This window comes from Phodopus roborovskii, unplaced genomic scaffold (assembly GCF_943737965.1).
Source record: "Phodopus roborovskii unplaced genomic scaffold, PHOROB, whole genome shotgun sequence".
NCBI classification, from domain to species: domain Eukaryota; kingdom Metazoa; phylum Chordata; class Mammalia; order Rodentia; family Cricetidae; genus Phodopus; species Phodopus roborovskii.
Genome location: NW_026126549.1, coordinates 21,183,861 through 21,200,711, shown reverse-complemented (window position 1 = coordinate 21,200,711; position 16,851 = coordinate 21,183,861). Strand labels below are relative to the sequence as shown.

The 16,851-nt window shown below is 45.2% G+C and overlaps 1 protein-coding gene across 1 annotated transcript in view; it reads right to left on the bottom strand.

Moving 5' to 3' along the window:
• The window catches only part of Sh3tc2 (SH3 domain and tetratricopeptide repeats 2), a 50,961-nt gene extending 43,037 nt beyond the window's left edge, over positions 1-7,924 (bottom strand). Inside the window, exons 1-2 of the mRNA XM_051201130.1 lie at positions 7,708-7,924; positions 711-809 (exon numbers count right to left, since the gene is read on the bottom strand). Coding sequence (XP_051057087.1) covers positions 711-809; positions 7,708-7,828 — 220 coding nt within the window. The 5' untranslated portion in view covers positions 7,829-7,924. The remainder of the gene's footprint in view (positions 1-710; positions 810-7,707) is intronic.
• Positions 7,925-16,851: the final 8,927 nt, after the last annotated feature.

Sequence of the window (16,851 nt, the reverse complement as noted above, 5' to 3'; positions counted from 1 at the left end):
TGTAAGGCTGGTCTCAATGATATCATTTTCTTATGAGAATTCCTTCTTTGTGAGTTCTACTGAAGTCTCACAAAAAAGGACCTTATGAGATATTAATGAAAATGGACATCTTCCATCACATTGATTTCCAAATCATTTTCTGCTTCTAAAATATTCATTCAGATACTTCTACTCAGACATTCTCATTCTACACATTCTGGTCTTCGTTTTCCTATTTGTTTGTTTAGAAAATATTTGCTCAGAGCCTAAAATATGAAGAATCTGTGATAAGCGTTATATAGAATAGAAAGGGCCCTCCAACATGTTCATCCCTCAATCCTTGTCTTTGTCACACATTTTCTGGGCACCAACCACACACAAATAACTCTTAAAGATACCATGTTGAATGCACACTTTTTAAAATTTAACCCTTCACCCATATCGCCTTAAAATTCTCAATGTTTCTTTAACACATATATGGATTTCCTGATACATGCCATATGCTAAAGAGATTTGGGTAACAGTCTAGGTTTTTGAGTGTGACAATATAATAGATACACTTGCAAAGATGCAAGAGGCTAGGGCAATGAGGTAGGGGTCTGCAGATAGAGAGGTGAGGATGCTCCTGAGATACTTTACCCAGAAGGCGTTTTTCGTTTTTGTTGTTTGTTTGTGTGTTTGTTTGTTTGTTTGTTTGTTTTAAATGGAACTTATCTTTGTGATTTAGATACCTTGACTCATATTCTGTGGCAGGAAACATTTTCTCTTGTTTTCAAGTGAGGATGTGTCCTCACTCGATCTGGGTGGATCCTTGGAAGGACCTTCTTTACCTGAAGAAAATAAAGCAAAAGGTCATTTTTGAGAGTGTAGGCAAGGGTTGGAGAGATGGCTCAACAGTTAAAGGCTAGGCTCACAAAAATATGAGAGTATATGCAAGCCAAAAGTAGGTCTGCAAGTTCCTTCCAAGTGCCAGTGGTTTTCCCAAGACTCAGGGCTTGAAAGAATTATTGTCACCATTGGCAATTACTTTGTAGCCAGCAGTTTCTTATCAAAGAACTGTCATGTGTGCTATCTCAGTCCTACAGCAGCCTGGGTGTACCCATTTCATTAGACATTCCCACCCATAGGTCAGACCAAGTTCCAGGATGCAGTATACTGAAGGTGCTCCAGGTATATGGAGCCTACACAGATCATTGTGGCTCTAACTGTAGCAAGGTCTATATCAATGAGAAAGAATGATATCATTAGAGAGATGGCTGAGGAACAGCTGTAATGCCCCCATGCAATCCATCTATCTGTTCACAAACAGGGTCCTGTCTAAAATCTGTATCCTCCCAGCTCTTAAAATAGTTCCTGTTTTTGTAGTTATTGAAGTGGAGTAAAGGGTGTAGGCTGAAGCTGTTAGAAGAGTGCTTGCCTAACATGAATGAGGTTCTGGACTCCATCATAAGCAGCACCAAACAGAGTTCAAAGAAGGAAGACTGTGGGCTGATAGACTGATGAGATGGCTCAGTAGATAAATACCATCAAGCCTGATAACCTGACTCCAATCCCCAAGGAAAGAACTGATCCCTGCAACTTGTTCTCTGACCTCTTCAGACACACACACACACACACACAGAGAGAGAGAGAGAGAGAGAGAGAGAGAGAGAGAGAGAGAGAGAGAGAGAGAGAGGATATAAATAAATGTTAAAAGGGGGAATGCAGATTGAAACACAGGGTGGGGACTAGGGTGAGGTTAGAGGAGTGGTATTTTTATTGCTTAAGGATGACAAGAATGCAACTAAAAAGCACAAGGAAGTGGAAGGAGCAGAGAAATTCACCCATTGCTATAGATGCCAAGGTGTGTCCAGCCACCACCCCTGCGCCACATACAGCCCCGGGTAGTTCTTTTGTGCTCTAGTAGTACCCCATGAATCATGCTCACAGCTGAGACACCACTGATAATAGATAGCCCATGTCAGGTTTCACTCTGTAGAGAACCCAAAGAGACCTCCAGAACTAGCCTCTTTTACAGTAGTCTCCAAATACAAAGGAGCTCAAGTCTTTTGCACATTAATTTTGACTGCTGGACTTTGTCCTTTCAGCAACAAAAATTCTCAAGAACTAAACCACTTGGACAAGAACCATGCAAGCATAACCTCCTCTTAGGAAAAAAAAAGGTTAACAATGTGTCTCTACCACTGGTTCCAAGTCAGTTATTTAATCTTCACAATTGCCTATAAAATGCAGGTCAGAGGTGTCCAGGCCCACCAACTCTTGCCATCTGAACATGTAGTTTAATGACACTGCCCAAGCATGCAACAAGACTCAAGCAGCCACAATCACCCTACTGTTATCAAGAGGCTTGGTCCCTCTCCACTGTGGGCCTCCATAGAGGCATCTTGACACCCAGGGTCTCCCTCCCTTTCTTCGTGGTGGGAGCAGTTAGCACTGCTGATGGACAGTAGGAATGAAATGGATTTCAGCTTGAGTGGACAGAAGGAAGTGTCGGCTTTCCTTGTGGAAAATCCTGTGAGCTGCTCAGTCCTGAAAGCTAAGCAGTTAGTAGGCAATCTGGCAGCAATGGGTTGAGGCCATCAGATTTATCCTGTAGTTCATACACACACACAGACACACACACACACACACACACACATACACACACACACTTATGCTTCATCAGCATGGATTCTGATTTTTGTGATCTGCAGAGCAGCTATGGGGGTCAGGGTTATTTTTATCTTAAATTCCCATGTGATTATATCAGTGTAAGGCAGGGCTGAGAACCACACGAGCAGATCCGGGCTTCTCAAATGCAATGAGTACTTAATTGGATCATCCTGGGTGAGGTCCTGCGTTTCGAGCACTTCTTAAAGGTGTTTCCCTCATTGGCCCAAGAAACAAATACGGAGTGGCAACTGCTTCCTACCTTATGACAAACTTTAACCACAGGCTAGAGTAACCCTCCCCCACCCCCTAAAACATCTCTTTTTCCTCTCCTACAGAGTGAATTTTTAGGTTTGTTTAACACAATTTAGAAATCAAAATATTTTATTTACCCCAAACTGCTTGTCTTTCCTTTGAAACCTGGGCTTTCATTATCATACAATCAATCAGCAGAGGTGAGTGGCTACTGTTCGAAGGACCTGCTGTTCGGGCCCCATGGCCCAGCCTATTCATTGTGTTCTTGCACAGGGAAGGATCTGACAGCAGCAGCCTGTGAAGGGAACCTACCTCCAAAGCAAAGCCCCTGATGTGGGACACAGGTTGCATGGCCTGAAAAGGAAGTGTGAAGTTTGGAATGTGAAGCCATCCCCAGCCCCAGGGGTAGGGAGGATGGGACATTTTAAAAGATGTCTCTAAAAATAAACTTGCAGAACTGGGCCTTGGAAGCTCATGCCTTTAATCCCAGTACTGGGGAGGCAGAGGCAGGTGGATCCTGTGAGTTTGAGGCCAGTCTGGTCTACAGAGTTCTAGGGCAGGCTCCAAAGCAATACAGAAAAACCTTGTCTCGAAAAATAAATAAACTTGCAGAAACTACAAATACTATCAGTATAAATTAAGCTGCTAATGGTTTTCTAAGTAGAAACAGAAAAGAGCTATTCTTTCCCCCACAAAATATGTATGTAAATCCAGTTCCAATGCCATCTTCTTACCTCCTCAGGCACTAAGCACATATGCAGTACACATACATACATGTAAGCAAAATAAATAAAATAAAAAGAACAAATATAACTAAAAGGTCTTTTAATCTACAAGAAATAAGCATGCAGGTAAGAGATGAGTTGTGTAGGTATATATGGTAGTAAAAGCCAACCTGCACATGCTGGGCAGGTAAGGGGTCATGGCTGTAAATATAGTAGGGCCAGGAGAGATGAGCACTTTGTGGCAGGCAGAAGTGATGGAATGGGTATGTAATCTGTAGGGAGCTATGGAACACTCTTGGCAGTGGGGTTGCATAATAAAAATAATCACTATGCTAGGAGAAGCATAGGAAGGACACAGAGAAGAAAGCAGTAGACTCAAAGAGGCCAGCTGTTAGAAAACCAGGGGAGGGAGTGGGAGACTGGGCTGCAATTTTAATAGTGTAAAGTGAGAAAACAAGTGAATGATGCCATACTATGTTTTACAGTAAGGAAAAGGGAAAAGAGGAGACATCCTGATCTGCTAAATACTGAAAATAAATATGAGGTTGAAATGAACAGCACAAAAAAAAAAAATGAATGTAGGCCCAGAGATGAGTAGTGACTTCACCAAGGTCAAAGCAACTTAACAGAGGAGTCAGAGGTCATCCAAATCACTGGGGACAGACTTGGTTATCTCTACTATGGTAGCTGACCTTAGAATTCTAAGATCAAAGGTCTCTGTTGAAGAAAGCATCCCAAAACAGAAATTTGCTGGAACTGAAGCTCCTCCCCTTCTCCTGGCTTGTCTGCTCCTACCATCACCCCAAAACTTAAAGAAAATCAACACTGAAGGCTTCTCTGTATGCCCTTTATTACTTTGCCCACATTTTTTTTCCTTTGACTCAGACAACACACCATCAGCAGTTTTGTAAGCTAAGTCTACATCTCCTTGCTGGGATTAAAAAAAAAAAAAAAAGCAGGTCTATAGTTACATCCATCTGTATGAATGTATCTCAGAAGACTACAAAGTAGGGAGGGTCAGCAAGCAATTTGCAAAACAATAGCATTTTGTTTATATCTAAAACTGCAAGCTATTCTCTGTAGTGACTGAATGTGCATAGATATGTAAGAGGGAAAATCCACACAGTTCACAAAAGTGATTAATTTTGCTGAGTGAGAAGTGGACATCAGACTGGAAAGAGACATCCAGGGCACACTAACTGTAGATGCAACTTTTTTATTCATTCAAAAAAGAGACAGAAATGAAGAAGTTCTGATGGCACAAAATGACAAAGTGGGTGGGACTCATTATTCCAACACTGCATTCAAAATGTTTCTCCACTCTTTTAAATTCGGAGTGGTGCCCTGTTTAATGCTGTGTGCTTCCCTCTCCTCATGTAATTTTATCAATGCGTCAATCTTTCTAGAAAGGCTGAAAAGAGAGTGACAGAGTCTACAAAAAAACTCCCCCCAACATCATCTTTATAAGAATTTCTGCCAAATCTCTACAATGGGACGTTGGAAATAAAGGACAAGTGCTTGACGCTTCTGACATGGCTTCCTCTGTGATCTGAAGTGGACACTTGACGGTATCTAACAATGGCAAGAAACCCAAAGGGGAGGAGTCAGAGGTCCTGGCACCAGGACCTGCCCTCCCACTGAGTGCTGGTGGGAGATTTCTGCAGAAATCGAGAAGCATCAACAGGAGGAGCTGCAGGAAGGATCTACACAGGAGATCAGAACTTACTGTTGCTCCGTGGCAAACCTGGGCAGCCACCCAGGATGCCACATTATCTCCGACCTTCTTCCTTGCCTCCCATACACACAAGGACACATGATTTGGTCCTTACTGTTAACTCCCACCTAAACAGACCCAATAGCAGAAGCAGCCAAAGAAACTAGAACACAGACCTCTCTCCAGTACAGAGAAGCAAATTAGAGATGAAGTGTGGCCCATATTAACTAACAGTAGAACAGCTGGCCATCACCAAAAGTCATATTCATGAAACACTCTGTCCAATCTAATGCCACACCACTCAATGCAGCACACTGTCAGATAACTAGTGCTAGTCAAATGTTACAGAGACTTTGCCTTGGGTCATGCAAATGTTAAATTGTCCAGAGAATCGTCTCAGACTTTGCGACATTTCCCTAGGATATACCGGGAGGCTTGGGTGGAAATATTTACACCATCTGACCTCAGATGCATCCCTAGCAACTTCCCTCAGGAAAAGCCTGGTGGGTGGAGAACAACACAGGAAAAAGGGCTAGGAAACTGTGACAGAATAAATAGAAGCAGGCTCCTGGTGAAACAGTAAACCCAGGGCTTAAAAAAAGGGAAAGGGTAAAATTATGGGATGACAATGTTGTGAAAGTTGGAGGACACTTCAGAATCGACTTCCTAGTTTCACACCACAGAACTCTTCCAAATGAGATTCCATCAAACAACGGCCTAGTTCCTCCCACTGACACTGGGTTATTGTCAGGGGCAGAGCCCCTGAGCAACTCCATCAGCAAACCACAGCCTCAGACTTTGCAGAGGGCCACATGGACCCCTGAGCATGTGATATGCCAGGGTCGCAGAAATGTTAACAAGGCCTGATATCTATTAATACATGACTAACCGTGTGCTGAACTGTTTCTATGTTGAATGTGTAGACTTGAGCCTCCCATAACCCTGAGAGGACAGCTTGATGGGTCATAAAATCCATGGATGAGGAAACAGGAACAGTACATTAAATAAGTTATGCTATGTGAATAAAAGAACCAAGCTCAACCCCAGACCTTTAGGCCTGAAAGTCCAAGTGACTGAGCATAAAGACATGTTCCTATCTGGAGGTAAACAGAGGCATACCTAGACCCCAGGTCCCTGACATTCAGGCCTGTGATCCCAAGTAGCTCTCACTATATCTGTTCCCATTGGAGTACTTGGAGGAAAGGTTTGAAAAGGTTATAAATCCAAAAATTTGGAGAAACAAAATATGTCACAGCCTTTTGTGATGTTTGGAGTTTGTCTGCTTGTGGTTTCAGATGGGGTTCTTGGAGTCCCTTGTCTAAGAAGAAGTACTTGCTGTATGTGTCAAAACGTGTAGGCCAGGACTTCTGGCTTGTTTGGGATTCACTTCAAAAATCTTAAGTCCTTTTGAGGAGCCCAAGTCACAAGATCACAGAGGGAAGCACTCAGTCAGAGGAAAAGACCTTAGTAGGGGAACCTCCCCACTGTGCTCTCCAGAACCATATGGTGCTCACCATAACCATGTGGTGGTGCTCACCGGAACCAGGTGGTGCTCACCAGAACCACAATAGTGCTCCAGGAAGACATGTGACCCTAATAAAGGTGCAGAATGATGCCTTAGAGTGGTGTTCCTCTATCTCCTAAGTGAGTCTTCCCCATCCCAGCCTAGCCCTTTTCCCCTAGAGCCATCACTCATCCGGATGGACATCCTGCAGTGAGACCACAGGGCCCCCTTTGGCTGCACTGTGAAAAGCATCAGGATCCCTTCAACAGAATGACCAGCTGTCCTGGTTCGCTGTGGCCGTCTGTGTTTTAGAGCTGACCCCATCCCAGGAAAACCCTCAGTCTCAGGCAAACGAGGAAGACTGGTCACCTTGTGTCCAGATTGCTGGGCAGCTTCTCAGCACAACTTTCCATGACCTCAACTCAACAGGCTGAATGCCACCGTCATAGGTAAGAGGGAGGAGGCCGCCTGTGCTTCCTTGGTGGCAGAAGCCCTGATGGAAATAGCGCTAAGTGACCCAGGCCAAATTTATGACGACCCATGGGCCACAGAGGAACTCACTGTGGAGTCTTCTTCCTGTCCTAGGGAATCTTGGGAAGAAAGGAAGGAAGGGCTTAGTCACACACTAGGAGAGGCTGCCAAAAGCGGCCCTCACTCCTGCTCCACAGAGCAAAGACCCAGCACAGAGCCTGCTTCTCAGGTAAAGTAGAATTTTCCCAGACTGCACCCAGAATGGGAAACACCAAACTAGAAGGGGACGAGAGACAGCCAGAAAGTACAGCCATCTCCCAATCTTTGGAAGGATACCTTCTCCAAAACACCAGCTTCCCTGGACCAACACTGTTGTTAAGCCCCGGGCCAGATCCCCTTAGGAAACTCACCTGGGCCCCAGGGCAGAGTCCGCTCCCCAGGGATACAGAAGCAGCCACCCATGTGTGCACCATCCTCCTTGGGCCAAGGCCCCTGGGAACGCCAGTCAGGAGAACCTTGGGAGCCTCCCATCGGTGTCCCTCCTCCCGCCTCCTCCCTGGCACGCGAGGGACCAAGGCTGCTCAACACACAAAGCAGCCTTTGATATCCGGCCTGCAGTGGGGAGGCCAGGGAAGGTGGGAGGGGCCACTCAGTCTGCAGGCCAGATAGTCCTTGTACTGTCAGGCCTTGGCCTGGGGAGCAGCTCCTCCCTGCTCTTCTACAGATTGCTTCATGCCTATCAGGCTGTGGCACATTCCTCGCATTCTAGGATCCAGATACAGTTCGGTTCTTGTGAGAGTGGCCAGGGCAGAGGAGGGCAAAGAGCATCCTGGGAATTGAGGGTGTTGTTCTTGCTCGCTCCCTGATGGACATGGTCCACAGACTTCCCTGCCTGCTCTTAGAAAGCCTCTCTGCAAATGCTTCTTTGACTGTTTGATAAAGCCAGGCCAGTGAGAAACCATCTGCAGTATCAGTGACCCACTTACAGCGCTGAGCATCCGAGCTCCCAGCTGTGGACCCCAAAAGTCCCGGTGAGAGAGAATCCAGGAAATCACCCAGCGTTACCCAGAACGTTATGGGTGAAGGGCTGAACTACCCAAAACATTTAATGTGTCAGGCATTCATGAAGAACTAGTCGTGCTAGACCAACCTCTTTTCTGTTTCAGATGGGCAGTGGAGCCGGGGAATGCACCTCATACAACCTCGGAAATCTCCCTTGAGGTCACTCACAGGAGGTAGAGCGAACAGGCCACATACCTTTGAGACTGCTCAGGGGCTTGACTGCTCTAACATGCCAGCCACAGGATCACTGGGCACTGATCCCCTCCCCCCTTCCTACCCAGAGCAAAGGTCTGCAAGAACACCCAAGGACAAGAAGGTACTTGCAGAGAGAGGCAGGGTCCTGGCAGGCCTATACCTCAGGCTCTCTGGAGGCTGAACTTTCAGGTTTCGCTGGGCTTTTAGGAAGGGCAGTGGCCTGGTCGTGTACATTTTAGGAGGAACATGGAGTGACCGTGAGAAGGACAGGAGTCATCTCCCTGGAGTAATCCAGAGTGTCCCCAGTGTATCCTGGATCAGCCTAGGGACACCACTACAGCTTCCCAAACTGTATGCTAATTGGTTGTGAGTCAAACAGAACGTGCTTTCTATGAGCCAAGCACTCATTATATAGTATTTAAGGACCATAAGAGCCCCATAATGCAAGCATTTTTCCCCTTTTTTGATAAGGGCAAAAATAAGTAAAGAAGGACATTTCACTTGCCCAAGTATGCACACACACACACCATTTCTGAATGTCACGCTTAGTACTTGGGCCCATCCTGGTTGGTCCCATGGTTTTAAGTGTCACTTTCTTTGACGTGTGAGCTCCTCCCACCAGTATCAAACACAGGCAAATGTTCTTACAGAGAACCCTCTGGACCAGCCATCCATGGTGGAAAGCATAGGAAAAGAGGAGGGCTAGGAACGACAAGGGCTCTCGGGGGTGTGGTCCCTTGATCCCGGCCCCCTCATGGTGGGCGTTTTGTCTGCACAACTGTTTAAAGTGTCTGTTTTCTATGATGTATACCCTGCCCTCCCCTCACCCAAACCTACTGCAGATGAAAGGGTAAGTTGTTCTTCAGAATGCAGCCATTCAAAGTCTCTGAGAAGTCCTCAAGAATCAGACAATGCAGAGTAGCCAAACCCTGGTCTCTGTGTGCAAATGGATAGTCTCAGCCCTTCTCTGGGACTTATCCCCTTATCCCTCCCATGCAGGGACCACACAAGCAGAAATGATGATGGATCAAGACCCAGGTCAACTGTCCCAGAGGACACCCTGGGGAAGCTGGTTGAGACAGACATTTTGGCAAGTCTGAAATGGATGCCCATTTCGAGGATTCCCTCGAGATGCAAAGACCTCAGTTCTGATCATGAATTGTTCTGATGAATCATCAGAACAAAGAGATTTCTAGGCAGAGAAGCAGCAGGAGCAAAGGCCCTGTGGCATTACACCTAGATTGCATATTAAAGAAAGCATGGTTGCTAGAGTAGGGGAAGATGGGGCGGGGGAGGAGGGTGAGCTCAGAGGCCACAGTGGCAAACTCTCCTTGTCTCCACGCTGGAGCTCTTGAGGGCAAATAGCTGTATTTGTTGTTAGCTTAAAACATCAGGCAGGTTCTCTACTATTGAGCTGTATACTCCCAGCCTGATTGATCATGTTTTTAGATTAGGATGAATTTCTTGAGATGAAACTTCACCCTAAGTGCCTTCACAACCACCTTTACACTGGTGGCCAAACACCTATGATAGTTTCCTGCTAAAAGACTACAATTCCCAGCTTCCCTTGCAGGCTATGGATGTCATTTCAACCCCTATAAGAGACCATATTCCTGGGGCTGGAGAGATGGATCAGAGGTTAAGAGCACAGGCTGTGCTCTTCCAAAAGTCCTGAGTTCAATTCTCAGCAATCACATGGTGCCCTCTACAGGCAGAATATTGTATACATAGTAAATAATCTTTAAAAAAAAAAAATAGTAATCAATTCGTTTAAAAGAAAAAAAAAAGAGAGAGACCATATTCCCAATCTTCATGTTAGGGCACAAGTGAGTGACAAGATGTCCTCTAGTAAACATGGTCAGGCCTAAGATCAAACTAAGCCTTCCCTCCCCCTCCTCTGTTTTGTGTTGTGTTGTTTTGTTTTGTTTTGTTTTGTTTTTTAATAATCTAAGAACCTGGGCACCTGCAAGTTGGCACAGAACAAACTATTCCCTCCATGGCCTCTGTATCATCTCCTGCCTCCAGTTTCCTGCCCTGCTTGAGTTCCTTCCTGCCCTAACTTCCTTTGAGGATGGACTGCGTGTGATGTGGAAGTGTGAGCCAAATAAACCCTTTCATCCCAAAGTTGTTTCGGTCATGGCATTTCATCACAAGAGTAACCCTAAGATGCCAGGTGACCCACAGTGTCTGTGCTGCTAATAGAGAGGAGACATCAGCCTAAGACCTGCCACTGGCTGTCTCAGTGGAGCAGTGAGGATGGAGAGGGGAGTGACCTCAAAGGGAGAAATCCAGATGCATCATCAGCAAGCATTATTCCCTTTACATGTTTGGTGGCAGCTGGTGCGAATGAAGTTGGTTAGGTGATGGAGTGGCAGCTGACCCAGCAGGGGAGAAACAGGGAGAGGCGCCTCTGCCCAACCTTGGGAAGCCCCTGCTGTGCTCTCCCCTAGGGGGAAACACAGGAAGGGCTACTCACATCAGCAGGGGTTCTTCCTTCTGGAGACCAAACATTCACAACTGCTGGTGGAGTTCCCCACCCTGTACATGTCACAAACTAGTTCAAGAAACCTTCCAGAGCTCAGAGTGCCCAGAACTGCAGGCCAGGGACTGAAGACCAGACTTAGCCAGGGAGCTCCTGGTTTGCCACTGCACATGGAAATATATCTTCTCTTGGAAATTTTACAATCACGTCAGGGTAATGAGAAGTGGAGTGAGTACGGGGCAGAGGGTGTGTCTAAGGTATAGCACTGAACATGGGGAAGGCCTGGATTCCAGCCCCAGCATTAAAAAAAAGACAAGGGGAGAGAGGAAGGAAGGAAGGGAGGGAGGGAGGGAGGGAGGGAGGGAGGGAGGGAGGGAGGGAAGGAGGGAGGAAGGAAGGAAGGAAGGAAAGCTACACCTGTGGGAAAGAACTGAAAAGGCCTTGCTACAGGTTGAACTATGCTCTTCTTGGAGGCAGGGAATGGGGGGGGGGGGGACACAGAAGTTTTACGTGTTAAGCATCAAAATGTGATTCTGTTAGAAATTAAGTTGTTGTAGGTGTCATTATATAAAGAGCACAGTAGAACTCCAATCCAGTATGAATGGTTAGAGAGAGAGAGAGGAAGAGGGAGAGAAAGTGAGGGGGAGGACAACTCAGCTGCGCGTAGTGACCCTCCATTCACCCAACATTCAGGGTGCTGGGGTGGAAGGGTGGAGAGTTCCAGGCCAGCCAGAGCCATGAAGCAAGACCCTGTCTCAAAACAGCAAGAACCAGGCTGGGCATGGCCCCACATCTGTATTCCCAACACCCAGGAGGCAGAGGCAGGTGGATCTCTAGGTTAGAGTCTAGCCTGGCCTACATAGTGAGTTCCAGAATAGTCAGGGATACACACTGATACCCCGGCTAAAATCAAAAAAGAAAGAAGAGATGGAGGGAGGGAGAGAGGGAAGGAGAGAGGGAGGAAAGGAGAGAGGAAGGGAGGAAAAAGGGAGGGAGGAAAGGAGGAGGGAAAGAGGGAAAGTATGAGCAAGGTACAGTGATACATGTGTAGGCAAATGTCACAATGAAACATTCATTTTGTGTTAACTTTAAAAGTTAATTAAATTTCTTCCTGGTCATAAAAGTCCTTACTGTAGAAAAGCTGAAAGCACAGAAACATAAAAAAAAAAAAAAAAAAAAAAAAAACCTCAGTGACGTCATCCCCTCGAGACATACCAGTGTTACTCAGTGTAATGTCCGAGTCTTTAAAGCACATATTGCACTTTGTACTTTGTCATTTTCCAGTCTTACATCACATTGTAGACCATTTTTCATCCCTTTTTAAATTTTAAATTTTTATTTATTTTATTTGTGTGAGTGTTTTGCCTTGGAGATCAGGAGTTGGTAGAGTCCCTGGAAATGGAGTTGACTGGTTGTGAACCACCCTGTGGGCTCCGAACCAGGAGCTCTGCAAGAGAAACACATATTCTTGACCACTGAGCCATCTCTCCAGCTCTGTTCATCATTTTTAATGGCTGCCAAGTGGTGTGGTTCTGATCCCCTACAAAGCTCCTTTCCTGTTACAGGACATAGGGTTCTTTGCGTTGACAGAATTGTTTTATTTTACTTTTTTCATTGCAATAGACAGAAAAGTCTAAAATAGAGAAAGAGCAAGAAATAGAGTGCCCTCATGGGCCAATGACAGCAGAGAATAGAGTGTGCCTCCTGCAACTAAAGGACAAGGATTACTGTAGTAGTTGGAGCTGGGTTTTGGGAGGAGAAACGATCCTCCTCTCAATTCCAGGGGAAGTGTGGCCTTGACAATTTGCTGTGTTTTTTTTTCCTTAAGTTTATTACATTTAAATGTATGTGATTTATTATTTTTGTGTATATGTGCATGGGTTTGTGTACACTTATGTGTGTGAGTGTTCTTGGATGCCAGAAGACGGTATTGGATCCCTGGGAACTGGAGTTAGATAGTTGTGAGCCACCAGAGGACATGGTGAACCAAACTCCAGCCCACTGAAAGAGCAGGGTCCTAGTTTCTGTGGTTTCTTTTGCTGTGATAAAGACCACAACCAAAGGAAGGAAGGGTTTGCTTAAGCTTACAACTTCTAAGCCTTCATGAAGAGAAGTCAGTGCAGGAACCTGGAGGCAGGAACTGAAGCAGAGACCATGGAGGATGCTGCTTACTGGCTTGTTCCCCGTGGATTGCTCAACCTGCTTTGTTACCTGGGCAGGACCAACTGCCCAGGGATGGCACCACCCACAATAGGCTGGGCCCTCCTACATCAATTGTTTATCAAGAAAATGCACCACAAACATGCCTAAAGGCCTATCTAATGGAGACATGTTCTCAATGGAGGTTCCTTCTTCCCAGATGATCATAGCTTGTAGGAAGATGACAAAAAAACTACCCCACACAACAGTGAGTGCTCGTAACCGGTGAACCATCTCTCTGGTACCATCTGCTGACACCTCAGTGTGGATTTCTGACCTCCAGAACTAGGAGACAATAGATTCTTGATGTTTGAAACATCCAGGCTGAAGTGTGTCACAACTATTGTTGAACCTCTCATGTCTTAAAATCAGGTTTCCAGGTCAGCAAGCTGAGGTAGGACTCTGTGTGTGTGTGTGGTGTGTGTGTGCGCGTGTGCCAAGTTGCTGATGACCCCAGCCAGATCCCAACACTCCCTACCACTCCCAAACAAAGGAATTTCTTTTCAGTTCAGATCAACTTCTGAAGGAATTTAAATCTCAGGCATCAGACCCAACAGAGTGGGTGGGGAAGAGGAACCTCCTAGTCAGTGAGTGCACCTGGGTGTCCTCTGAAGGGAGGACATCAGGGGGCTATAGGGGTAAGCTGATGACAGCATTCAAGAAACAGATGGTCATAGTGGTTTAGTAGTGAGAAAGAAGTCTATGTCCAAATTCAAAGAAAAACTCTGAGGACATCACTATGTGATACATAAAGTTTCCATGTGATGTAAAAGTGAGAGTCTATTTAACACACATAGACAGAAGTCCTGAATGTGTGTGTTTGTGTGTGTGTGTGTGTGTGAGACTGTGTGTGTGCAGATCTAGTCATTCCCACCCACCTGCCATGTGCAGTTCCCTGAACTGAGAAGGAGCTTACAGGAATCAAAGTAGGGAGGAGATGGTCTCTTGTAGTGCATGATCTTTTGTGTCACTGAACATTTTTCAACTATAATGTTCCACAGCAGTTTTCATGCTGTAAATATAAAGATACATGAAGGAAGAGGAAAAGAAAATGTTCACATATAAACATGGCCAGTCATGGATTCCTATAGAAGGGAGGTCTGAATCCATTTTATCAAGAGATTAGTAATGAAATGAACATGAAAATAATTTAAAATACTAATAAATGAGAAAAGGAAAAGATGAGACAATTAGAAGAAAATGTATACCTATGTAAGCCAACACATATCAATAAAATAATTGCTTGTCTTTAAATTTTAGTTTTACAAAAAGAAGGAAGGTCTGGGCACATTCTAAGCCACTGTACTCCTCTCCTGCCCTGACCCAAAGAATGCTGGGCATCACAGAGGGTGGTTCCAGTTTCAGAGCCAAAAGCAAGAGGCATGGCATTTGGAGGGAAGAGGCAGCACTATCAAAGAGGTTGCTGTCACAGGCATAGTCTGATAACTGGTGGTTTCTCAGTTTCCTGGTGATATGAGAGCTGCCCAAGGCCCCAACTGATAGGGAGCTCCTGCTCCCTGGAGTAAGCAACAATTTAGGGTCATCTGCTGGCATGGAGACAATGAAAGAAGACACACCATCCTCTGTGCTCCTCCCCAGAAATAAATAGGGCCACCATCCCTAATGCCCATCCCTAAGATGGCAATATTAGGCGGGGTCCAGTAGTGGCTCCTTAGGTTATTGGAGGTGGTCTATCTGGGGGTTTGTGTACCTCACCCAGTCCCTTCCCTCTGCCTGCCCCATGAAGCACTTCTCGCCATTACTGTACCCCCCCATCCTCATCAGAGATTGAGAAAATGGGACTACTTAATCTTGGACTTGGACCTTCTGACTATGGACAAAATAAGCCCCCTTCACTTCAAAAGCAGCCTCTTGGGGGCGTTTTGTAACAGTAGTTCCATGATGACTATTCTAGCAAGCAAGATGTCGCAAGGTCCTTGCTGGGACCTGGAGGACAGCATAAGTGGCTTCCTCTACTTCTGAAGACACCACTTTTCTGCCCATACATTCTGGTTGAGTATAATGTGAGACTACACAGATGGACACCCCATACACACTCAGTTCTAGGCCTTGTCTTATCTGGGAGAATGAACTAGCAAGTCAGAAGGAACCTGCTGTCAGCCATCATAGAAATAGAAATCTTACTGTTTGCCTTCGCCTCCAAGTTGTCAACTTGTAGCCAAAAGACCTAATTTTGAATGTACACTCTTAATTGTAGGCCTCTTTAAATACAAGCACAAAAATCAGAAATAAATGAGGGTAACATAAAAGCTCTCACAAAATGGTGCTGAGCTGTCTAAAAGGTGTATGTAGGTGTTTGTTCTTTGCTTGTGCAAAGCCTGTGTGTGCTACCTGTTCTATTTGTCTCCGCACATTCTGTGAGTGGAAAATGTAAAACCACAAAGAGGAGAGGGCATTCTTCAGTGAACAGAATGCACCAATAAGTGAAAATGGAGAGTAAACCCCAGACCCTGCCACAGAGCCCACATGCCAATCCACCCAACAGAAGGCAGATCACCAGAAAGATGCCTTGCAGCATCTTTGAGTCTGACCCTTCATTCTTCAACAGACCTGTTTGCAAGCCTTTTACTCAAGAAGGGAAATATGCTTGTGCAACTGTTTCTATCTTCTAAGACATGTGTGGACATATTTGCTAAGTTCATGAATTTGTGCAACATGAAAGGGTGTGTATGTGGGTCCCTTTTCTAGATATTTTCATTGACTGCTTTCAGATGGTGAGTTTGGACAAAGTAAACTCTTCCTGGAAATGTTTTTGTCCTTCCTGTTGTGATGTAACTTCAAGCCCCCATACCACTTCCTTGAAAATTTTGTTTGTTTCCCTGGAGGTAGATGTGTGTCTTAGTAACTTTTCTATTTCTGTAAAGAACACTGTGACCAAGGTAACTCTTGTAAAAACAAAACAAAAGCAAACAAACAAATAAAAAAACATTTAATTGGGGGCTTGTTTACAGTTTCAGAGGTTTAGTACATTATCATCATGATGGGAGTTTGGCAATACTCATGATACTAGAGCAGTAGCTGAGAGCTCCATCTTGACCCACAAGCCAAGAAAGAGAGAATTAACTGTGCCTGGCATGGACTTTTAAAAACTCAAAGCCCACTCTCAGTGACACAATTCTTCAAACAAGGCCACACCTACTTCACAAGGACGAACTTAATCCTCCTCAAATAGTTCCACTCCCTGATGACCAAGTCATTATCATTCAAACTGCCTCATCCTACTCCCATAGGCTTGTAGACACATCATACTGCAAAACTGCATCGGGTCCAACTTCAAGAGTTCTGAAGTTCAAAGTCTCTTCTGAGACTCAAGGCAATCTCTTGGGTAATAGTAACACCCTACAAAATCAAAATTAAAAAAGAAACAAATCACATACTTCCAACATACAATAGTACAGAATATGCATTACCATTCAAAAGGGGGAAGAAAGGGAGCATTGGGAGGAAATGCTGGACCAAAGCAAGATCGAAAACCAGCAGGCCAAACTCCAAACTCAGCATCTCCATGTCTGATGTCAAAGTGCTCTCCAGATCTCCAGCTCCTTTCAGCTTTGTTGACTGCAACACACTTCTTTCTCTTGGGATGGTCCCACTC